This window comes from Lynx rufus, unplaced genomic scaffold, assembly GCF_022079265.1.
Source record: "Lynx rufus isolate CCGP_SWC_20201006 ecotype Redwood Valley unplaced genomic scaffold, mLynRuf1.p SCAF_5, whole genome shotgun sequence".
Classification (NCBI taxonomy): Eukaryota; Metazoa; Chordata; class Mammalia; order Carnivora; family Felidae; genus Lynx; species Lynx rufus.
In genome coordinates, this window is record NW_025814867.1 from 62,875,094 (window position 1) to 62,899,677 (window position 24,584).

The window sequence follows — 24,584 nt, forward strand, 5'->3', positions numbered from 1 at the left end:
CCCCCCCCCGCCCTCCGCCCCTCCTCGCTCCACGTCAGAGGGAACCGGGCGGAGCGGCCAACATGGCGGAACGCAGGCGACACAAGAAGCGGATCCAGGTAGTAAAGGCGAGCCCCGGGGTAGGGGGGCTTCAGGGCGCTCGGGAGTAGAAGAAGCGAGGGAAGCCCCCGGAAAGGCGAGCGAAACCGAGGGCAAGACGGGGTGGGGGCTCCTCCGCGAGGCCTCAGGGCGCGGGCTGCGTCGTTGTGAGGGGCCTGAGGGGGGGCGGTGTTGGCGACGGCAAAGACCGAGGCGGAGGTGGTGGGGCAGCGGCGGAAGGTAAGAGGCGCTGCGCTCGGAATCGGCGGCGGAGGCGCGTCCGCCAGCCTAGGATTCCTGTGACTGCTCCGGCCCTGGCCTCCTCGCGAGCTCAGACACCGACCTCCCCGGGCTCCTCCCCTCCCTTTTTTCTACCTCATCCTCTCGCCTTAGTTATCCCGAAATTAAGGCCATGGTAATTAGGGTAGGAGGAGGCGGAGGGCTGACCTAAAGCATTCGGTTCTTTGTGCGCAAATGGGAGGAACGTAGGTGAGGGAGTAACCTCGGTGTGGTCAGCTGCCCCGGGGGCCCGGGCGACGGTCTGGCAATCCAGATGTTCAGTTGCGTATATCCTCCTTTCTCAGTGTTAGGAACAGGCCAGTTGAAGCCTTCCGGCTTTCTTCCAGGCGACACGGTGTAAATAAACACAGCGGCGTTGGTACTGCGACGACCTGGTCGCGCCCAGAAACCTCTCACATGCCAGTGTGCCGGCCCCATAACCTACATAACATGCCTCCCTCATTCCACATGCCTGTCATCTGTGCCCATCTTCCCTGCCGTTTTCCCCCTGTTGTTCTAGCTTTTTGCCAAGAGGATTGAACACATGGAACGTCTTAGACTCAGGACGATTTCTGTTAGTCGTTGCCTCCTAAGCTTATCTGCCTGGAAACCTTCCGACGGCATCAGAAATGGATAAAATGTTGTGAGTTGTTACAATGCCAATCACAAATTGTGACACTCATCATTGACTTTCTGTTCCTTGGTATTTCATTGCCTAGAATGACTTTTTTCTGTGTAATGTTTCGTTCCTCCATTAAAAAAAAATGTATCACTTAATTGGACTACACCAGAGGTGATTTGAGCCATGCACGTTAAAATTCTCCTGAAGACTAGGAAGCGCTAGGGGGGAAAAAAGATGCCATCGGTCAGTAAATTTGGAATTGTGGGATTGGGCAGAAGTAAGAAAGTCTTCCGAGCAGAGCACAGAAAGAGACAAGTTCCCCCAGGTTCCAACAGGTCATCAAAGCAGGGTTTAAGGGGATTATGGAAGAAGTTTCTAATGACCCTATTCCCAGTGGCAGGATTTGGTGTTATCGTACTTGCATTAGAGTTTGTATTGAAGTTGCCAGTCAAATGTGTACTCACCGTACGTAAACTCACACACAGAGTGCATTTTATGCCCTTTAACACACATATTTGCCCAATTTCAGCTTTAACGGTGTGAAGGTGAACCTTACTCACTTTTGAATAGCGGCTTTTTTTCCCCCGTCTCGATCCTGTCTTAAAGAGTAAGGTAGATGGAGAAGCTGTGTGGTGGTGGTGGTTGTGTCAGGGACCTAAAGCTGGAGCCAGAGTGTTCTGTTTGCACCCTCGTTTCACTGGTTACTGGTTGTGTAACTTTGGGCAAGTTACTTAAGTTTTCACCTCGACTTACAAATTGTAAGAAAGGATATGTACCTCAAAAAAAGGAGAGGTTGTAGGGTTGTTGCGAAAATAGGTGAGTCAGTGATTTGCTATTAAAGATTATAGACGTTATTAGGAGTGTTTGGCATGTAACTCCTTCCTTTCCCCTTCTCCAAAAGGATGAAAGGTTTGGGTTGGCTGTTTTGGTTTCTGTGAAGCACTCTGACGTACTGAAGAAAGATTACCAGCTGTCCATTCAGTGAATAAACCATCACCTTGTGAATTCCGTAAAGTAGAGCTATTTATCCACTGCTGTGAATTTGGGGATTAGATATATGTGTGAGGATCCGATTGTTAAACATCAGTTTGGCATATTCCTAAATAAAAGCATATTAACATTTATTATTCCCATCCTGGAGGTTTACACATAGCTGTGCTAGAATGTTGTAGAGATCTTGGGAGTGCTATTTGGAGTACTGCTGTGCAGTGTTAACAAACTAATACAAGTGTACAATATCTTACAATGTCCTTGGGTCCCCCCCACGCCACCCCCCAAATCAGAAACTGTAATATTGGCCTCACTTTGGACAAAAAGATCAAGTGTAATGTCAAAGTTCAGAGTTTAAGTTACAGAAAAGATTCTTTTATAAGACTTTTGGGCAAAAAAGTCTAATATTAACTGAGTTTCCTGTTTGTTACTTGATGTTTCATATTTAGAAAAGATTCTTATGTTTAATAAATTCAAGTGACCTTGAATTGTAATTTTACATTGGAGGAAATGATTGGTATAATATCAGAGTTTGGAAAAGTAGCTAATTCATTTGCTTTTTCTAGTGTTACATAATTTCAGATTCTGATATCCCATCAAAGTTGGAAAGAAGGGGACTATTTTGTCACACTTTCTTCTTGGATTCACTTTACTGATCACTGAAAACTGGAAGTGAGCTACATGTTTATTAATGTTAGGAGATTTTAATGATTGAGATTCTCAAATGAGAGTGATCTCAATCCAAATTAATGAACCATTTGAAAATAAATAATTTTAAGATTTAAGAAATGAATTATGCAAGTTTTAAAAAATATACAGTATGTGCATATTGGTTAGCAAAGTGCTTACTGGTTTGGAATCCTGGTATCATGAAAGTTTAGAGTTGAGAAGGATTTTCAGATAGTAGAATTTGTTTGGAATCCTTTTGCACAAATGCCGTTCTTATGGGAAAAGCAAGATGGTAAAGCCCTATAACCTGGTACCCCTTACCATTATCCCATACTCATCGTCCTTAAACTCTTTTTGGGACCTACATCTAAAAGTATTACTAGTATAAAACTTACTGATCTAATATATCACCATCATTTTATGGATAAACTAAGGTTCAGTGAGGTTATGTGACTTGACCCAGAGTCAGTCATCAAGGTAGTAAAACCAGATTTAGACCAAGTCTTCTAGTTCCCAGTTGAGTGTTCTTTATACCTCCCCAGTGGTTTAAAAAAAAATTTTTTTTTTGGAAATACTTTAACCCTGAAGTCCTTATATTAAATAATATAACATAAAGATTTAATATGACTTGTCCCTGCTAAAGAGAGAAACCTCCCATTTAGTATTCTGTTTATGTGTATTTGGTTGAGTTTGGGGACATTTAAATGGTTTACTAATTCTTAGAACTTTGGTAATCTGCATCTCAGTTAATTTTATTGTACCCATCTGTCTTCCTAGCAGTAAAACCCTGACATGTCATGGGCCTGTATGCTTAATTTCAGAAAAGGGAAGGAAAGAGAAAGTTTGTGACTATATAATCTGACTCTCTGAGACCTTCTGAAGAAAATAAGACAGAACCCATGAAGCCAGTCCTGAGTCCGAAAACTCACCCAGAGGCTTACTGGAGGGCTTACAATAGGAGTCAAACACAGAAGAGCACTGTCATAGTCAAGATACAGAGACTCTTGTGAAGCTTTATTAGTAACATGTTGTGTGACTTTAAGCAAATAATTTACCTAAGTCCCCCTCCAGCTTTCAGGTTTTACTCTGTTAATCTATTTGCATTTCACAAATATTTTACACTGCTTGCATGAAGATACGAATTTATAATTTGTTAACTAACCTTTTTCTTTTTTCCTTACTTCACTTGACAGATCAACCAAACTTATTTCTTCTGAATGTAGCAATTAAAAAAATTCTGTAACAGGGGCGCCTGGTTGGCTCAGTCAGTTAAGCGTCTGACTTCAGCTCAGGTCACGATCTAGCGGTCCACGAGTTCGAGCCCCGCGTCGGGCTCTGGGCTGATGGCTCGGAGCCTGCTTCCGATTCTGTTTCCCTCTCTCTCTGCCCCTCCCCCTTTCATGCTGTGTCTCTCTCTGTCTCTAAATAAACGTTAAAAAAAATTTTTTTTTTAATTCTGTAAGGTAGAAGACTGGCTTTTTTTTTTGTTTTTTAAGTTTATTTATTTTTGAGAGAGGGACAGCACGAGCAGGGGAGGGGCAAAGAAAGGGGGGCGGGAGAGAGAGAAAGAATCCTAAGCAGGCTCCACGCTGTTAGTGCAGAGCCCAACACAGGGCTCAAACCCACAAAACTATGAGATCATGACCTGAGCTGAAACCAAGAGTTAGATGCTTAACTGACTGAGCCACCCAGGCACCCCAAAGACTGGCTTACTGACTCTTGATCTAATGTTTTTTCTCAAAAAAATTCTTGTAACTACTGGCTAAAATAAAATATAGCTAAAAATGATAACCCCTATTTCATTACAGTATTTGCATGTTGATCTATTCTAAAGTAAAAATAGTATTTAAGTAATTTAAAAAGAGTGTTCTAACCAACTTATATAATTTTGGGTTGTGAGTTGCAGCAGCCAGCATCTTGGTATTTGGGTGCAAAGAATGGCAGTCTAGCCTCAAAAACCTTATTGGCTCTTTGCTTTCTAAGACATTTGAGCTCATTCATTGAGCTATAAAGTTCTCTTCATTTAAGGGTTGATGAGCTGGCTTCTCTCTCTCTCCCTCTCTCTCTCTCTCTTAAGACTTTTTAAATGTTTTTTTATTTATTTTGAGAGAGAGAGAGGGAGAGAGAGAGACTCCCAAGCAGGCTCCATGCTGTCAGTAGGGAGCTCAATCCCATAAACCGTGAGATCATGACCTGAGCTGAAACCAAGAATCGGACACTTAACTGACTGAGCCACCCAGGCACCCCTGGCTTCTCTTTATTAGTGGTTGATGCTATTCCCAAAAGGCCTTCACCTTTTTGTTAGAAGGTTTCTAGAAAAGTTATGAAAATATTCTGAAGATTTGTTCACATCAAAAGAGAACAAAGAGGGGAAGTATTATAGTCTAATGTGTAAACAGGAAGAGGGTAAGACTGTTTTATACTCTTTAGGCTTTAGCAGGGCAGCAGTGAGAGTGAAGACTCCATGGCAGGATCTCTCTAACCAGCTTCCCATGGTCATGTTCTCTTGGTAGTCTTCTTTCTGGCTTCTTCAGGCTTCAAAGCCAGAATCTTTCTATCTGGCTTCAAAGCCCCAGCAGATGGAACAAATTCTATACTTTTCTCTTAAAGGCATTCTACAATATGATAACTTATATGTGGTATAATGGACATTTCATAATATTTCACAAAACACATTGGAAACCTATTAAGATTTGAACTTGAAGAAGGAGCAAGGAAGGTTATCAGTTGTGTTACACCAATATCTTGATAGAATTCACTACATTTCTAGGGAATTACTTCAAGGGAAGTTATTGATACTTTTTAATAAAAAAGTAACTGGACAAGTAACTGTATCTACTTGGGAAAGATTATCCAAGTCCATATTTTCTGGGTCTCTTCTGTTCATTGTTGCTTAGTAGTATCTTTAATTTACCAAGGAGGGAAAAGGAATAAAAGTAGATTACTTGAGTCTGTCTTGATGTTGTTAGAAGAGTTTGGTGAACTTTGAAGTTAGTTGTTAAAGTGAGGTTTAAAAGTGTTATGGATTCATGTAGTATCAGATTCCCTACTGTATAATAATAGAATAAATAGACTTTTCCATTTCTTGTGTATCCTCATATCAGATTTTACGTGTGATGCCTCTGTCAACAATCAGTAGATGAGTACATTTATACCTGTGTTTAGTAAATGGTTTGATTGGGTGCTAGTATGAGTATAGACTTGTAACGCCTAAAGTCGATGTGCTTGAGAAATATGTACGGTATGATTTCAGAAAATAACAATTGCTATTTTGTATAATTATAACAAAAGATAGGTATCATGCTTTACAAATTTTGGTATTAACTGAAGCACCTAAAGGTATTCTAGGGTATACACTCAGTAAGTATGTATTTGAACAATTTATGTTTATCTAGACTTATTTCCCATGGTTATTTTTAATCAAGCATATAGAGTAATAACTTATCAGTTAATTACATAAAACTTTACATTGACAACAGATGTATCAAATGAGAAAAAAATTGAGCATAGGTGGGTGTGATAATAAAATAGAATTGGTTTCCATAAGCCAATTAGTAGTAGCTCATTATTTTCAACTATTTGTAATATTACTTTTTGGAATACACAAATATATAGGATATTATTTACTAATAGATGAGCCTCTTAGAAATGCATTGTATTATTCAACCAGAATTTAATACTATCATTTAACATATGATACTAACATGTTAATATATGTTAGTGTGATTTCAAAAATTGAAATATAGGGGTGCCTGGGTGGCTTAGTTGGTTAAGCGTCCAACTCTTGATTTTAGCTCAAGTCATGATCTCACAGTTCATGAGATGGAGCCCAGTGTAGGGCTTTGCATTGATAGCACCAAACCTGCTTGGAATTATCTCTCTCCCTCTCTCTCTGACCTTTCCCTGCTTGTGCATGATCTCAAAATAAATATTAAACACACACACAAATTGAAATGTAGATTTTTTCACCTTTTAGTGTGTCAGAAAGTATACTTTGTGGTTCAAATCATTATGAACCTTGTGGTTTTAGTGAACTGGGAGTGTTAACTTTTGTGAATTAATTTTTGTTAATAGTGTTAATTTTGAAATGCAACGTTTTCAAGATTCTACTTTTGTATGATACATATTTTTCTATATAAAACTAAAGGTTTTTTATTCATGCAAATATTTGGTTTTTACTGTAGTCTTCATTTGGATTGAATAGTTTGAACTTTTAATTTTTATTGCCACACATAACCCACAGATGGGGTACTAGTAAAGTATAAGAATCATACACTGTTAATTGGGCAACTGGGAGAAGAGGATTTGGAAAATGCAGAGTAAGAAATATGAGAAGTAGCTGCCAGGTGATTTAACAACCAAAGTACAGGCTTTCACTTCATCCAACAAGTTACTCCTTTTCAGGATAAAATTGAAGCTGGTACTTTGGTTTGTTCATTGTTCCTCGTTTTCATCAAACATAACTGAATTCAGACTTAACTGAAATTTGTGGGAAAACTGACATAAAGACTGATAACTTGGATTATTTTTTCTATTTTGTGTTATTAGAATGTCTTATCTAAAACATAACTGTCTTTAGCATTAATTGTTTTCAGCATCTAGATTCTTGGCAGATAGTTCTTTACGAATATTTAGCACTTCATTTAAGAAACAGACCTTCCCGAAATTACTCACATTTAGATTATACATTGCTGAGAATATTGCTTGAGTGCTCTCTGTATCATGCTTACATATGTAATTAGAGACAGTCCTTTTGTTTTTGTAGCTTATAGCACTACAACAACTTCTAAAAGTGTATCAGATGTATACAAATGTAGATTGCCTTCATTTTCTTCAATATATAGGTGGGGAGAATATGTACACAGGAGTAATTGAAAGGGAAGAGAATACAGCTCTTTAGTATCTGAAATAGTATTCTTATGGCTCCCACACTGGGACAGATCTCTCTGGTTAATTTGGGAATTCCTCCTGTAGTTTGTTGTCCATTGTTCAGGGCACATAGCTTTGTTAAATTTAACATTTGCTTATGGCACCTGTTTCTACTTACTTTGACATTTGGGCACTCACTACTGGCAACCTCTTAATCTTTTAAATTACTGCTTTGTGGCTTATAAAAAAAGACCGGGCAAGAGTGAGGTGAGCTAGTACAAAGTAGTTACCATACTGGAAAAACAACTCAAAAGAAATGCCTTAGCTGAGGTGAAGAGGCAGGTTTTGGCCCTATCAACAAGTATTTGAAAAACATGTAATTTTTTAAATCTCTATTCTGTCTTTTGTGTATATTATGAGGTCTCCTCCAGAGAAGACTTGAAAGAAAGGCTTATACTCCACTTTAAAAGATTTGTAGAACACATATGTAAATTCAACACATGAATTTGTGAAGTAAATGATTACACTAAATATTCTTATTTTGCAGGAAGTTGGTGAACCATCTAAAGAAGAGAAGGCTGTAGCCAAGTATCTTCGATTCAACTGTCCAACAAAGTCCACCAATATGATGGGGCACCGAGTTGATTATTTTATTGGTAGGATTATATCAGTAAAATTCTATTAGTGTACATATTTTATGAAGATACCTAAATTTGAGATATGTAGACATTTTAAAAGTGCTTTCCAAGTATTATACAAAGATGCAGCTGGGTAATGGACATATGGCAGTTGATTATCCTGTTCTTGCCTTTTTTGATTGCAAATGTCAATAGTAAAAAGACAAAAGAAAGTGCTTTGTTGCAACACTAGTTGCAATTTTTTTTAATGGGATTTATTTTCAGTGATAATACTACAGTTTGTTCCGATAGTAAAAGTACTTGAAGATAATCTTTTTGTAAAACTCTGGAATAGAATTCAATGGGAAACAAGTTTGATGGAACCAATGTAGGAGCTTTGGTTCTTCACATAATCCAAAGGACCTCATCATAAGCTAATGTCATCTATAATATGGCCCTGTAGCTTATAAATAGTGGTTGAAAAAAAATAATATGAAAGTAAAATAAATGCTAGTCTCATCAGACCTACTATATTTAGTTTCTTCTTGTGATAGCAGTAGATTGTTCACAGAGCTTATTTCTCAGTGGGTCACGGTAAACTTGATAACAGAATTTCTATTACTGTCAGGGGAAGATTTTTGGTTTGTTTATTCTACATTTAATTGTGATTATGTGATAAGAATGATACTTATTAATTTTAAATGTTTTTGTCTAGAACATTTCCACATAATATATCTGGTCTTAGTTCATATTTTTGAGTGTCAGTTATTTCCCAACATTACTTTAAAAAGACCCTTATTGCTGTGTTTCACAAATTTAAGTTTTGAGGAATTGTTTATCTATCGTGATCATGTCCGAATTAATTTCCTTTGAATTTGGTTTTATTTTCTGATGCCAGAATATCTTATAAATTATTACTTAGACATAAATTCCCATGTATACATAATTTAAAATGATAAATTTTTTCTTTAGCTTCAAAAGCAGTGGATTGCCTTTTGGATTCAAAGTGGGCAAAGGCCAAGAAAGGAGAGGAAGCTTTATTTACAACAAGGGAGTCTGTGGTTGACTACTGCAACAGGTAGTGTTTATTTCTTAGTGATGGATAACATAAGTAGTGATTTCAAAATACTTGCATAGTCCTAAAGCTCCTTCCCCATTTTTATCATTAAATGTAGTGATACCAGAACATAGCTCAAACAGAGCTTTTTCATGCAACCTGGATTTTTTTCAGTACCTTTGGAAATGCATTTATTTGGTATTAGACTATGATATTTTCATAATTTTAATTTGTATTATATTACAATTATACATTTGCCAGGCTGACCGAGCTGAAAGGTCAGCAATACAAATCCTATACCAGTGTTAAAAGTAATCAAAAAAAGTCTTTCTTTTCTACGCAAACGGCTAGGGAGTCTTTCCCAAAACTTGGGCAGGGATTCCTAATAGACCTGCTATATCTGGGTTGTTTGTTTTTGTGCCTGTATGGGGTTAGTCAGTCAGGTACCCTTCCTTATTTTGTTGGTGATTGCTAATGTATTCCTTGTAAAATCAAGGCAACGACAGCATCTGCCTTTTCTTGATTCCATGGTGAAGCATAGATAGTTCAGTAACATATCCATGTTTTTCATAATAGGTACTTCTCCTTTGGGAAAAACTTCTGATGGTGATTGGTATACAAAAACCACTTTCCTCTGAAAATAAATATATTGATTTTTCTTTCAGTTTTTTCTCTTGGCTTACTTACTAAAATAATTAGGCATATTTATTAAGATGTTAATAAACCAAATTTTGTTTTTATCACTGAAGTTTATAATTGGTAGGAATCTTACATTTTAGATTATTTTATGTTTGGTAGGGAGATACACATAGTATTTGCTAATATGTTGTTTAATGGCATTTAAAGTATCAGTCACATGACACCCCTCTAAAAACCACTGTTTCCCAACCTGGTTTTAAAACTGAAGTTAGGGGTGCCTGCGTGGCTCAGTCAGTTGAGTATCCGATTCTTGATTTCAGCTCAGGTCATGATCCCAGGGTCATGGGATTGAGCCCCACATTGGGCTCCACACTGAGTATCAACCTCTCTACCTCTGCTCCGTTCCCCAGCTCACTGACTCTCTCTCTCTCTCTAAAACAAAACGAAATAACAAAAAATAAAACTGTGATGTTAAAGAACTATCAAATATTTCTTAAAATTCTTAGTTGCCAAAAAGTAGAGTCACTGTTGGACCTTTCAAAAACAATGAAAATTTCACTGTTGGGGCAGGAATGAGCTAACAGTGATGTACCTGGTATTTTTCTTTACAGCCATTTCTGTAGAGCTTCAAAGTGCAAATTTCTCTGCCTGCCTCAAAAATAGATTTTTGTTTTACATATGGTGTGAAAATTAAGATACTATACATGAAAAAACAGAGAAGCTAGGTAATTTACTCAAAAGTAGTAGAGCCAGAATTCTAAATCCAACACTCTGGCTCCATAGTCCATGCTCCTAACCACCATGATATACTACCTCCTCCAACAAAATGATGATGCATTTAATGAAGCAAATTAAGATGAAGGGTTCATCTGTCAATACTATTTGAATATTCAATCTGTGAGCCCAGAGAGAGCAGCAAGTATTAATCCACATCTCTTGTCCTTTTAGGAGCCTTCATCCCTTGTTATATGAAGAGCCTTAAAGACCTAGAGATATACTCACTTTTCGTTGTAGATGTTATTCCCATTCATGCCAGGTTGTTTGTGTCCTTTCTACATGGAAATAGAGAAGCATAACTACCTAAATGTTTCAGAGCCACTTCTGATAAGCCATGGCCAGCCCTCGTGGGTTCCATCCTGACTACAAATAAAACCACAGAGATATTTGTCTAGTCTCATTTTATGAAGTTGATCAGTAGACTTGAGGGAGTCTGAAGAAAAACAAAACATGTAGGATGATACACAGAGCAACCTTTTCTAATGTTCTCTGTGCCTCATAATGGCCTGCTTTGAGTATGAATCTAACTCTACATGTGACTTCGCATCTCCAACCCACTACTCCAGTAATGTCTTTCTCACTCTCATTCATATACCACACTCATTCTTTTCTGGTCTTTCATTGATCATAACCTGCCATTTTCCCCAAATGGTTTTTTGTCAATCCTGCCTGCCTCTGAATATAAATATCCCTCCAGTTCTATCTCTGCCATGTGCTATTCCACAGGTCCTCCAGCCCACATTAATCTTTGTATCTAAGGTTCTATAGCATTTATAAAGTTAGTTCATACATTGTACCCCTTAGCTATTTTAGAATTGTTGCATATGAATCAGTTTTTAAAATTTCCTGCCAGCCATATCTGAAGGCAGTTATAGGACTATTTTCTGCTTTAGTGTAACTCCATAGCAATTAGCACAGTGTGGGCATTTAATAAAACGTTACCATTGCTACATGGGTGAAAGTCTTAAACATGTCTGGCTTCAATAAATGTTTGTTAAACCTGAAAAAAAAGTAAGAGGTGAGGAAAAAATACAGTTTAATGACTTTGCATAAGCTGCTTTTAACAATCCCATTTGTGTATTCAGCAGTTATAAAATATCTGTTGTATTCCAGGCCCCAAGAATACAAAGATGACTGTGACTTGGTCCCCACCTCCAAAGTACATATTTTAGCCTTTTAGAGAAGACTCATGACTAATTACAATGCATTGTGTTCTGTAAGGAGGACAGGGATGAGAAAACGTCAAGAGTGGCTTCACAGAGAAAAGGTTTAATCAAAATTTGAAACATAAATAGGTGATTACCCAGCAAACAATGGGAGAAAGGACAGTCAATCCTGGCAAAGGGAGCAGAACATACTGGAAGAAGGAAGTAGTTCTGTGGAAATGTAAGAGAGCTTTGTGTGAGTGATTTGTACTATATATGTTAAATAAATGAAGGCACTGGTTTTGTTACAATAGTAAATGTCATCTCACTTTTCCAGTCATAGAGTGAGTTGAAGTAGGCATTCTCTAAAGACCTGTCAAGGAATATGTCAATAATTTTACTTACTAGTGAATAGATTGATGCTATAATGTAATAATATGAAACCAAAGTACGTGTATGTATATTCTGTAACTATTAAATGAAATTCAAGGTTTTGCTATAGCAAAGTTTGCTTACTTTGAGTACATATATTCCAGGCACCATGCTATAAACAATCCACATGTGATTGTGAGATAGAAATTTTACTAAAATTAAATAATGCACCCAAACCCACATAGTTAAGTGGTAGAGGTGGTATTTGAGCTCATGTACCTGAATATGACTTGTTCGACACCAGTTTTATTGTTTAATAGTCTGCATTTGACCCTTGAACAACCTGAGGGTTAAGGGGTGTCAACCCCACACAGTCAAAAATCCATGTTTTTAACTCCCCTCCAAACTTAACTACTAACAGCTTTCATTGACTGGTAGTCCTACCGAGAACATAAACAGTTGATTAACACGTATGTTGTATGTGTGTTATATGCTGTGTTATAAAGTAAACTAAAGAAAAGAAAATGTTATTAAGGAAATCATAGGGAAGAGAAAATACACTTACAGGGCATACTGTATTTATTAAAAAATAATCCATGTATAAATGGACCTGCGTAGTTCAAACCTGTGTTGTTCAAGGATCAACTGCACGTGGGTGGCAGATACTAATGGTACAGTCTGTGGGACATTTCAGACAGTTGCAGAGTTTTATGCTATGTAGATCTGAACAAGCAGAAGGCCAAATGAGAAGACCTAGAAATTAGTTTTGTGGAAATGTTCATGGAGTGGACCCCAGTTGGGCAGCAGAATAAAGCCCAGCCAGGCAGTTCAAAACAGAGGCCTCAGAGGGCACAACATAATGACCAGAAATAAGTGGTCACTGGACAGGAAGAAAGCACTTAGTTAAGAAGTGGTATGATGTGCTGGAGCAGGCATTAGTGGAGGTAGTGGAGGTAGAAAGGTGGGCAGTCAACAGGCACAGATGGTGGATTTGAGACTTAGTTTGTATGTTGTGTTTGGTAGTTGTACATTATCAAGGAAGGAATGAAGAAGCAAATCAGGAACTCTGAAACTGGAACATAAGATTTGAAAGGATGGCTTTTAGGTAAAAAAAGTAAGGGCAACTCCGTTTCTTGAGTAGGATTGTGAGGCTAGAAAAGAACTACCACTTAGATTGACTTAATTTAGGGTCTTCTAAGCTCATCAGATGAAGAAATGAATAAAGCAAAGATATCTTAAGTAGTTTATACTAGTAAAGGGAGCAAACAGACATAAATTATATATTAAGTTAGAAGATGAATGCAATGGCTAGGATAACAGGAAACAGGAGAGAGGATGGGGGATGGGTTTATAATTTTAAACAGGATAGGGCTACTTGAGAAGGTAACATTTGAAGGAAGTGAGGGAGTGAACCAAAAGGACATTCTTGTTTGAGGGAAGAGCATTCCAGGCAAAGAAGGGCATACAGAGCAAAAGCCCTCGGGTAGGAATGTTTAAAAAAAATAATTACTGAGTAAAGAACAATGCACTGAGAGAAATTAGTGAAACAAGGAATACTTGGTGTTTTGCCAGTATATTGTACAATTTTCAGTTTGTTACTGCTGTGGTTGTTTTCAGAGTCCAGGAATATCACCTTAGCATACTTAGTTATTCATTACTTAATTGAAGATATTTCATAATAGTGGCAGGCTGAATCATGAGAGAAAAAAATAACATCAAGGAAGACTGCTGAAAACACGATTTAGATCATTCAAATCATGGGCACATTTTTAATCTGCTAACATTTCTTAAACTGTTTTATTTATTTTCCCCTTCTATCTGCTCTTGAATTTGAAATTTAACATTAAATAAAGAAGCATCTTGATTTACTCTTAATTCAGAGAAAAGTTTCATAAGGATAATTCCAAACTTGTAATCTGTTATATCTAAATTATATGGTTGAAAAATAAAAATTAGGTGAAAAACTTATGTAATCAAATTGGCAGTACATGTTTTGATTAGAGGTGGGTTGACTATTTTTCCATGGATTTACTAGTTGTAATTTCTTTCATGAGTTGCCGGTGTATATTTGCTCATTTTGGGGGGGGGGCAGAGGGGTTAGTGTTTTTTCTTTTCAGTCTATATCTATATAATTGATAAGGAGTGTAATGTCATGCCATTTTTCCCATAGGCTTTTAAAGAAGCAGTTTTTTCACCGGGCACTAAAAGTAATGAAAATGAAGTATGATAAAGACATAAAAAAAGAAAAAGAGAAAGGAAAAGCCGAAAGTGGAAAAGAAGAAGATAAAAAGAGCAGGAAAGAAAATCTAAAGGATGAAAAGACAAAAAAGGAAAAAGAAAAAAAAAAAGATGGTGAAAAGGAAGAATCCAAAAAGGTGATTTTAGCTAAATTTAAGTAAAAATAAAAAATTATTATTTGCACATGATCACTGGCATATGAGCATTTTTGAAATACTGTGCAGCAACCACTTAAGATAAATATATTAGGGTTCTTACGAATACCATGGTTGAGAATTTTTATTTCTGTGTCTCAAATAGTGAAACTTTTTTTGACTATGAATGAATGTCTTATTGTTTTTGCTTTTTGTGTTTTTTTTTTCGTTCTGCTTAACTTGTGTTTTAATAGGAAGAAACTCCAGGAACTCCTAAAAAGAAGGAAACTAAGAAAAAATTCAAACTTGAGCCACATGATGATCAAGTTTTTCTGGATGGAAATGAGGTGAGCATATCTACCTTATAAATAGAAATCCAGTTTTCCATAGGAGTTTTTAGAGTTATCTGTGATGACTTTACTAAGAAAAGAAGTAATTTTGGTAAATCTAACCACATAGGCACTACTTTTTAAAAAAATCAATAATTTCTCTGAATTAGAGTTACAAACAATGTATAGAATATTAGCCAGAATTAGGTTCAGCTGTCTGTAATAGGAAACCTGAAATAACAGTGGCTGAAAACAGAATAGATGCTTGTTTCTCATCAGTTAAATCTGAAATTTAGAGTACAGCTATGGCAGCTCTATGGTGCAGCTGTGTGGGGCAATTAGTAAAGGTGACCTTATGGTCCAAAATGACAGCTAGCCTTATATCTGCATCCAAAGGAAGAAAGGAGAATGAGGAACATGCCTCCTCTTTAAGGACATCTTCCAGGAGGCTAACAGTTGCATTTCTGCCTGGATTACCATGGCCAGAACCTGGTCACATGGTCATGCCTACCTGCAGTAAAGTGTTAGAAATGTGCTTTTTGTACTGGTGGTCATTTGCCTAGCTAAAATGCAGGATTTCCTTACTATCAAAGAAAAAAGAGTAGAATGGTTAATGGAGGGCACCAATAGTTTTCTGTCTTTTATATTCAGACTATACACTGACTATACACTACTTTAGAGGCCTAAGATTTTCAATGTTCCTTAATGCTTTACTCAAGGAAATTGTATTTCTTTTGTAATGGAAGATTTGTGTGATGGTAGCCTTCCATGAAGACTACTTAATTTAGTCATTTAACCAATACAAAAACATTAGTTATATACTGGCCATTGAATTCTTGTGAATTTCAAGGCATATTTGTTTTTGTTGTATCTAATACAAAAGTAGTATATATAAAGTAGTGGTTCCTAGAGCTATGAGTTTGAAATTCTGGGAAAGCTTTTCAGAAAATATGTGCTCTTGGCTCATTCTAGACATACTTGCATGAGAATCTGTAGTATGGAATATAAGGGTGGCACGTGTGTGTAATTTGTCTAACGTGTCCCAGGACAATTCTGATGTGAATCCTTGGTTAAGAACTGCTAGAAGAGAAGACCACAGTTCTCCCCTAATGTGAAAGTTCAAACACCTTCAGTTAAACATCAAACATTAGCTATATGCAAGGACATTATAGGTGCTTGGAAAAGCATGATAAATAAGATAAATTCTCTTCTTGGAAGTGCTTGTAGTCTAGCAAAGATACAAGCTTTTAAACATATTACTGTATCATAGGTTGGTGACTGTTAGGATAAGAGAACATCAGTTAAGAATAGTAAATTTAAGGGGCGCCTGGGTGGCTCAGTCGGTTAAGCGTCCGACTTCAGCCAGGTCACGATCTCGCGGTCCGTGAGTTCGAGCCCCGCGTCGGGCTCTGTGCTGACAGCTCAGAGCCTGGAGCCCGTTTTGGATTCTGTGTCTCCCTCTCTCTCTGCCCCTCCCCCGTTCATGCTCTGTCTCTCTCTCTCTCAAAAATAAATAAACGTTAAAAAAATTTTTTTTTCTTTAAATAAAAAAAGAATAGTAAATTTAAGACAGGATAAGTAAGGTCTGGAGACCTTGAACACTTGAACTAAGTTTTGAAGGATGATTGGCAGATTACCAGGTACACTGAAGGAGTGTACAGATCTATTAGGTGAAGGACACAGCCTGAGCAAAAGCAGGAGTGCTTGCATTCCTGAAAATACTATATTTTGTTCTATAGAAGGCAACATGCTTTCAAATTTTAAAAGTGGGAAATGTCTTTAAAAACTGGATTTTTAGAATGCTAACTGGCAGGTGTGATGTCTATGGGTCTGATTTCTAGGGGAAATGTGCAGTTAAAAAAGAAGAATGGTGGGTGCCTGGATGGCTCAGTTGACTAAGCATTCGACTTCGGCTCAGGTCATGATCTAGTGGTTCATAAGTTCAAGCCCTACCTTGGGCTCTGTGCTGACAGCTCAGAGCCTGGAGCCTGCTTCAGATTCTGTGTGGCTTGGGTCATGTGATCTTGCAGTCATGAGAACGAGCTCCTCGCTTTATGTGGAGCCTGCTTGTGATTCTCTTTCTTCCTCTGCCCCTCTCCCCTGCTCACGTGTATGCTCTCTCTCTCTCAAATTAAAAAAAAAAATTTTTTTAAAAAGGAGAAATGGAACCCCCAGTGTTAGAAATAGAATGAAATCAAAGACAATAGAGTTCTGGTCAAAATAGAATCAGGAAATGGAAGAGTAGTGATATTTATAGAAACTAAGAGATAAAAGTAGGAATTTTAGATGGTGATTGGAGCAGAGTTCTGATTGTTCTGAATGAAGTAAACTTCTCTTGTGTAAAGCAAATCAAGCTTTAAAGCAGTGGTTCTCAGCTTATGGGCTACAGACTCTCCACAAGGGAGGAGGCAATGAAATTATTGCAGTTAGTCATGGAATCTTTATGTTCACTAAGCATGGATCTTCATTAATGATTCTTTGTGTTTCATCAGTGAGAGGGAATAAGGTAGAGTTGATTGTTGCTGGATCTGTAATAGGGCCTGGCTGAATCTATCTTAACTGTGCTCTTAGCCCAGACTGCTTCTCCTTATACCAGTGTGCACCATTACATTAGGAACAAAAAGTTACACAGTTGCTGCTCTTTGGGTGAAAATAAGCAATGGTTTGCACACATGAACAAATTGTTAAATGCATGCAAGTACATGGAAATTTACTTAAGTGCCTTAAGGAATTTATAGTTTAAAACATTTTTTTTTCTAACTGAATAAATACCCAAAGAAACACTATTCCTGAAAGAAGGGTCTTTGGAATTTGTTTTCTTAGAAACTTAGTTCTTGTATGTGAAGAAGTTGGAAGTGACTGTTATAGACGATACAGAATTAAGCTTAACTTTCTAATGTAACCTTAAGCACTGGGGTTTCTTGATTCTTCTAGGTATTTGTGTGGATATATGACCCGGTTCACTTTAAAACATTTGTCATGGGATTAATTCTTGGTAAGTACAATCTCTAAAATTTAGAAAGGAAAATAAAAATGCAAAAGCCATAGAGAAAAATATTTAACATAAAATAGTTATTTTTTAAAGAGGTGTACTTGAAATAAGGTCAGAAGATTAATGACAAGCTGAGAAAAATATTTACAAGACATTAAAGCAAAAATGAGATTAACAACCTGGTAGAAAAATGGTAAAGGTGGTCCACGGGTAAAGAAATACAGTGATCGATAATCAACAATAAGGTAACTTAGCCTTGAAGGGGTTAAATAACTTGCCTAGAGTTACTTAGCTTATAAATGATAGAGGTAGAATTTGAATCCTGATCTTTCTTGCTTTCTGAAGACCTAGAACCAGACTTCTGATTTCTTCTGATTATTCCATGTGGTCCCATTGTACTTAGAAAAAAAACTGGAGATGCTTGTATCCAGTTTCCCTAACTACCGAAAAACCAGCAGAATACCTGCTGACCTTTTCAGTCTGTAGGTGCCAGAGCTTCACCCCAGACTCAGAATCTTCAGAGTGGAATCATTTTTTGGTTTAGTGTTGTTCAGAGGTTGTTTCGGCTCCTCTAGTTAGCAGACAGATACATTCAGACAATAAGACATTGCTTGAAAGCAGCAGCAGTTGATCATTTAAGGAGCTGACAATGTCACATTTTTAAACAACACTTTTTTCTAACTATATGTAATTTATACTAGAAAAATTCTAGCCTCCAAGAGTAATAGTTAAAATGTTAGGTTGAGCTATGTGAAATGGCTGATAAAATTTACCATTTTCTATCTATAAAAATGGCAATTTTATATGTCTTAATATGTTTATATTTCAGTTTTTCCCCCTAGGAATATGATGACTGTTATTGCAACCAAGGCATTTAAGTTTTAATCTAAAAGTTCTCTATGTAACTTTGTCATTTCTTGTTCTAGTAATTGCAGTGATAGCAGCCACCCTCTTCCCGCTTTGGCCAGCAGAAATGAGAGTAGGTGTTTATTACCTCAGTGTGGGGGCAGGCTGCTTTGTAGCCAGCATTCTTCTTCTTGCTGTTGGTAAGTAGCATTAAGTAAATTTGACCTCAGTAAGGAATATACCAAGCAATTTGGGCTATAACCTGGAGCTTCAAGTAAAGCTTAATTGCAACACTAATGTAGGCAAATCAAGGAGTATATGGACCTACTTTTTGGGTCATATCCCAAAACTGACTCAGGCTTGAGGTAGAATATGTACCTGATTAGATTTGGTCTGTTGTGAAGAAAGTATTTAATGTGTCTTCATCTGCATGTAGATATGGCTTAAAGTTTAGCTATCATAGAGACTAATATTTTTACGATGGTTGATGATTTATGAGACATAATCCTTTTAGTAAGACATTTTTGTATTTTGACTTAAGGCAAATGAAACTTGTATTAAATACTTAAATTGTGTAAGCTTAATAAATATATATTCAATTCAGTAAATACCATTTTGGGGAAAAATTTTGCACCTGTGTACCAAAATAAATTCTAGATGCATTAATGTGTTATAAATGGTTTTTAAAAATCAAACAAGGAGACATAAGTAATGTTTTTTTTTACACACCTGGATGAATGGGGTCTTTATAGCTAAAGACAATATAAAAATAATCTACTTCAAATGAGGAAATTGAAAACAAATGATTAACAAATAGCTGAAAAATTCTTACCACTAGTAGTCAAACAGTAAAATTAAGATAATGGAATAGTTTTTTGCCTGTTTAATTAGGAAGTTTTGTTTGTTTGTTTGTTTGTTTTTTTGGAATGGAGATACTCAGGGCTCCTGGATGGGTCAGTTAAGTGTCCAACTCTTGATTTTGGCTCAGGTCATGATCTCACGGTTCTGGAGATCAAGCCCTGCGTCAGGCTCCATACTGACAGCACGGATCCTGCTTGGGATTCTTCCTCTCCTCTCTGAAAATAAATAGATAAACTTAAAAAAAAAAAAGAAAAGAAATGGAATCACTCAGTGCCAGGGAAGATCTGACTGAAAGGAAATGCACTTAAATATGAAGAGTGGTGGTAGTTGTGAATAATTTTAATGTTGTTCTTTATACTTGTCTGTATTTTTTACAATGAGTATATTACTTACCATGGGGAAAAAAAACATTATTTTACTTAAAATCCTAGTCTTTGAAGATATTTCCATAAAGGGTAGGCAGATTTAATTTAACTTTTTTACTTTGAGAAAGAAGTGGAAGTTTTTCTCAGCTTATCTAAAGCTGTGTATTGATATTTAAACTTACATACAGTATATTATTCCTTGATCCACCTAGATTTTATATTGGTATATGGTACTAAGTTCTGATTATTTTCCCTAACTGACAAATCCACCTTTCCACTAAGGCATAAGAGAGTACTTCCTATACAAAATTTAAAAAATCACATTATTGACCTAATATCTGTTGTTAGAGGACATACTTTGACCAAGATTATCTGAACTGAGCAAATGTTATTCTGAGGTTCTGTGATACATAATAGATTGCTGTGTTATAAAGCATTACTCCTATAGTCCTAGCAATTTGCCTCTGCGTGACCCTTCACCCTGGACATCAGGGTGTCCTGAGTTAGTGCCACTAACTGCACCCTGTAACTTATGTAGTATTTTCATTCAGTTTATCATGTTTATGGGCTTCTGTTTTTTCTCTGTGATCTCTGACTGTGTGAAGCTTTCTTCACCCACCTTTCATATTTTCCCTCTTCTAGCTTAGTCACCTTCAGAAAATACCCTGATGGTTCTGCATGTAACACAGTGCATTTGTGGACCAAGAAATTATATCTAAGATTGTGAAGCAGCTAACTAGTGGTAGTATACTACCTGCATCAAGAATGAGAAGCTATATTAGGGCACCTGGGTGGCTCAGTTGGGTAAGCGTCAGACTTCAGCTCAGGTCATGATTTTGCGGTTTGTGGGTTCGGGCCCCACGTCAGGCTCTTTGCTAACAGCTCGGAGCCTGGAGTCTGCTTCAGATTCTGTGTCCCCCCACCTCTCTCTGCCCCTCCCCCGCTCACGTCCTGTCTCTCAATAATAAATAAATGTTTTTTAAAAATTAGAAAAAAAAAGAATGAGAAGCTATAAACTTAAATTAGTACCTTCTGGCTCTCAAATCCCTGAAAATTTAGAAGCTCTTTCTTTTTGCTCTTTAAAATATCATTTTTTCAGTAGTGTTTTCTATCATCTTTCATTTTAAATATCCTATGGATTTAAGTATGCATTATAGATTAAATAATCTTGTAAATTAAAGCAGAAAACAAACCCAACATTTTGTTCCTTCTCTTAGGCACTAGAGTTCCAAATATACTTTCAAATAGTTTTGATCTGTAGCTGAGTTGTAAACTGGATATTTATTTTATATTATCCTATGAAGTATTATATATTAGTCAAAATTCTATTTGGTGCTACTCTGAATATGTATAAGACCTTTGGCGGTTTTCTAAATGCGTCCCGTTTAGTATAAGGATGGTATGACAGTACATATCACAGTGGTTTTCCCATGATTCTTTCACTTTTGCCCCTGGTAATCTAATGCCCCATAGAGGAAGAACTGTACAACCTGTTAGGATTCTGCTATGCCCAGTTTATATATGTGGAGAATTTAAGTTTCATTTGTGCCATTTCCATATTGCTTTTCGTTGGATTTGAGCCAAAATTTCATATTATGGACCACTGGTCTTACAGCCCTACAAAGTCTATAGTAGTATCATAATTTTATTTGGAGAAAAAATGTGCAGCCTCCTTAAAAGACATTTGTTTTTATCAGTGGAATTTATTAATAAATCATAATTGCAAACATATTTGCCATTTCTGTTTGTACCACAAAAGACATTAATGTGTACAGTCTTTCAGAATATTTATGTTCTTTGTGAAAATAGAAATTGCTGCTTCATAAAAGTCAAGGCAGCTATAACTATTTCCTTTTATTTACTCAAAGCAGAATAATGGAGGAGGCACAAATGGCTGAGCTTTTTGCAGACCTGATATGTAACAAAACAAAACAGGAAAATCACATAGCTCTGTATAACTGGTAGATGAAGAGAAAACTATATGAAATACTAGGGTTTGTGTTTGTGATAACTTATTGCTCTAAACTTTAAAATTCTCAAATTCTTCCATTATCTAACCACAGTTTTGAGTTTGAGTTTTGAGAGTAACCTCAAGTGCTATTTGTTTAAGCAATCTTTGCTTTGTTTCCTAATATTAGGAGAGGAATCATCCTTAAATAAGCAGAAGTGACATAGTTAATTAACAAAATTGTAGCTAGAAAAATGTTCTTTTATTGTTCAGAAGTGTGTAATTTTACTTAGAAGACTCACCATTTAGGCAGAGTATGCACATGCCTTGGATCCATGATATATTTAGGGCCCTTTGGAAATGTATTTTTATTTCTTTTAAAATCAGCACTAGTAATATATGCACATGTATATAACAACCTATGCAGGATTATTTTATATGTATCCTACTATAGTCATAAAGAGTATAATTTTTAATATTTTTCTACAGAGTAATTGCCTCACAAAGGCAAAAGTGCCTACTAGGAAAGTCAGGGTGCAGCCTTGCTTTTTCCCTTTTAAAGGCTTCTTAAGATATCCTTCATCCCTTACTACTCTGTTCCCTTTTTCTTACATCAGAGTCTCATGCATACTGAAAGATCTAACTGATGGCTGTGCTTATTGATATACGATGTAGTCAGGTGTGCCCTGAGGATCGGAGCAGAATGTTCTGTGCCTGGAATACTGTGGTTGCTTCTAGATTAGTTAGGATTTCATTGTTTGTATATAAGGTACATGTAATGTGCAAATAATAAATTGAATGTTTCTTCAGTGTTTTATTAATATTCCTTGCTATCCGAGTCAATGCTTGAATTATTCAATTAGAGCCGTTTTTCTCCTATAGCTCGTTGCATTCTATTTCTCATCATCTGGCTCATAACTGGAGGAAGGCACCACTTTTGGTTCTTGCCAAATCTGACTGCTGACGTGGGCTTCATTGACTCCTTCAGGCCTCTGTACACACATGAATATAAAGGACCAAAAGCAGACTTAAAGAAAGATGAGAAATCTGAAACCAAAAAGCAGCAGAAGTCCGACAGTGAGGAAAAGTCAGACAGTGAGAAAAAGGAAGATGAAGAGGGAAAAGTAGGACCAGGGAATCCTGGAACAGAAGGCTCGGGTGGAGAACGGCATTCGGACACAGACAGTGACAGGAGGGAAGATGACCGATCCCAGCACAGTAGTGGAAATGGGAATGATTTTGAAATGATCACAAAAGAGGAACTGGAGCAGCAAACAGATGATGGGGATTGTGAAGAAGAGGAAGAAGAAGACAATGATGGAGAAACAACTAAATCTTCCCATGAAAAATCATAATCTGACTAATTTGGGACTAAAGTGCAAGAGGTTGGATTTTCTATGTTGGCTGATCGTCCTAATGTACACATGACATTTGTAGCATTCTTTAAATCCATTTGCTGAAATGTATTTGACATCCAAGCAATTATATTCAGTCCTTCATTTCATAGAATACTATTATTGGTACAGTCTAAAGCCATTTATAAGTTGTATCTATTTGATAATTTTACAATAAGTAGGTCTTACTTGTTTTGATAGTTATCAAAGATGCATTTTCCACAATGATATTTAGATTAATGGCATTTTTGATAGTTGTATGGCTTTTTACTGTTAGATTAATCAAAATAACCAAAAGGGATAAAAGAGAAACACCAACATTTCAGATTATGCATAGTTATGTAGCCATTTCACAGTTTCTTTAAAATGAAATGCTTAAACTCCTTGTTCTTGATAGTTAAGCTTTGGTTGATTATAAAAGTATACCAGGGAATTTCTGGGATTCTGAGTTAGCAGGGTTCAAAAGCATTTTGTGGAAACAAGCCAACTAGTAATGGTGCAGTAACACTTTTAGTTTAGCTACAAATTCTCCTTTTCCAACTTAGGAAATCCAAACTGATTTGTACATCTGACTCAGAGAAAGATAGTCATCTCCAACAGAGAAAGCAAACAGCACTGGTTGGAAGGTGATGGCTCTTCCCATTTCCTTGTCGTAAAGTAAAATGTATTCTGTACATAATTTACAAATAAACATTTTATTTTAATTGTTACTTATTATTTAGACATTTTTCTCAACACTTAAATTTGTAAAATTAAGACCATGTAAGGGTATGTTTTTAGAGAAATGGAAGTTTCAATAACCCACAGAACATCTGTGCTCTTTCTACAGCAGCTTCAGTTTTGTGCCAACATTCCATGTATTTGAATATGAGTTAAAAAGATCCTTAATAAATAAGAGCAGACTTAAAGTAGCTGTTTGTATGCCTTAATGTTCATTTTGATTTATCTTAAATTGATACATTCAGAAAGGAGGTACTGTATTACCAGACCAGGAGGCACCTCTATGAAAGATAATTTACTGTTCTAAAATAATCCATTTAAAATAAAGAACATAAAAGAAAACATAAGAGAACCATTGGACTCTTAAGTGCTTTGAACTAGTTTTGCAGTTTGATTTTATGCCTTGCATTACCTTAGTTACAAATCTTTCAGAAAAATCTGGTGTTTACCTATGAGCATAATATCATTCCTTGGATTTAGACACTTCTAAAATGATGATGAATATTAAATTATTTTCCTTCAGTCACAGAGCATTTTGCTTTGTAGTTCAAATAGGTGTTGTGGGTAGGTTTTTTTTTCTTTAGGCTGTTTCCCATCTAGTGTTTGACTAAAGATGTTAAATTTTTCTAATTGTGAAAAAAGG

At 36.5% G+C, this 24,584-nt stretch overlaps 1 protein-coding gene across 1 annotated transcript; it reads left to right on the top strand.

Annotated features, from left to right (window-relative positions):
• Positions 1-24,132, top strand: SEC62 (SEC62 homolog, preprotein translocation factor). Its single transcript, XM_047099169.1, has 8 exons — positions 1-98; positions 8,055-8,163; positions 9,097-9,202; positions 14,285-14,489; positions 14,741-14,833; positions 17,750-17,810; positions 18,734-18,853; positions 22,710-24,132. The coding sequence occupies exons 1-8, from the start codon at positions 63-65 to the stop codon at positions 23,180-23,182; spliced, it is 1,203 nt and encodes a 400-aa protein (XP_046955125.1). The 5' UTR covers positions 1-62; the 3' UTR covers positions 23,183-24,132.
• Positions 24,133-24,584: the final 452 nt, after the last annotated feature.